Raw genomic sequence first — 1,169 nt, 5'->3', positions numbered from 1 at the left:
GAAAGAGTGGACATGCAGACAACTACAAAGAGTTGCACTAGAGAGCTTTGGCCTGCCAAGATATTCATCAAGCAACTGGGTAAGGCAGATACATAGTGAGATAGGGGTTTTTAAGTAGGTTATATTTTGGTTTACAAACATTGCCCAGTCATTCAAAGAGAAGAGGAAGAGAAAAATGCATAACCATCCAATAGTAGCAAGAAAGTTGTTACAGTCATGTATAGGCAGAGGCTAGTGTTCCACAACTGTTTGTGTCTTTCAGCCTTCCAAGGTAAACTGTATTGCTTGCAAAGTGCTTAGGAAGACATTCCTGTTAATGTACTTCAGAAAGTACGTAGCATTGTAGCATGATTAAACACATAAGCAAGGAAAATTGAAAGTTAATTAAGTTAATTTCTATTGATTTTCCATTACCATTTTGTCAAGGGTGATGGTGAGCCTATGCAGTTTATGTATTTTGAATTGTATTCAAAAAACTATTCATGTGCTTGACTTGTAGGATTAAATTTTAGGTGAAGAAAAGACGCTGAAGAGGTTTGGAGTGGTACCACTAGCCTGCTTCTTTTCAGAGTGTGCTTAAAGCTTCCAGCTTCAAGCAGAAGGAGGGACGCTGTATTCTTTGTCTCTGAACTGCTGGCAAGAGAAGAAGTTACAGATGATAAGTGCTGATGACTTATTCCACTTGCAGTCTTTGCAGGACTCAAAGTAAATCAAGCCCTGAATGTTTAAACATAAGTAGAGGATATTTTTCAATAGAGCTAATATAAATTTTAGAAGTGCAATGTATTTCTAATGTAATTAGTAGTTATACAGGATCACAACTTCTGTTTCTCTTCTATTCTACTGCATCATACTAATAATTGCTTCAGCCAGTTGGTGGTATGTCCAAGATGTCATTTTTGGCAGTGGTTGGAGACTTCTTTGTTGGTGCTCCTTATCCCTAACAGATGGGACAGATAGCTGTGATACTAGAAAGAGAATTCTTTATGCCAGTTTTGCATAGGAAGTCCAAGAAATAATGTTAGTGCAGAACACAAAGCTTGGAATGAATGTTTTTGCCAAAAGAAGTTTGCTAATAATTATTTTGACTCTTTGTTTTTTATGTTGGCAGTAGAGAAGGATTTAGAGTTGGTGATTCAGAAATCATCAGACATGCAAACAAGTAATAC

At 36.8% G+C, this 1,169-nt stretch overlaps 1 protein-coding gene across 1 annotated transcript in view; it reads left to right on the top strand.

Moving 5' to 3' along the window:
* The window catches only part of VWA3A (von Willebrand factor A domain containing 3A), a 34,718-nt gene extending 34,213 nt beyond the window's left edge, over positions 1-505 (top strand). Inside the window, exon 33 of the mRNA XM_010291814.1 lies at positions 500-505. Within this exon, the coding sequence (XP_010290116.1) occupies positions 500-505 (6 nt within the window). The remainder of the gene's footprint in view (positions 1-499) is intronic.
* Positions 506-1,169: the final 664 nt, after the last annotated feature.

This window comes from Phaethon lepturus, unplaced genomic scaffold (assembly GCF_000687285.1).
Source record: "Phaethon lepturus isolate BGI_N335 unplaced genomic scaffold, ASM68728v1 scaffold19987, whole genome shotgun sequence".
NCBI lineage: Eukaryota > Metazoa > Chordata > Aves > Phaethontiformes > Phaethontidae > Phaethon > Phaethon lepturus.
This window is presented reverse-complemented; position numbering and strand designations above follow the sequence as displayed.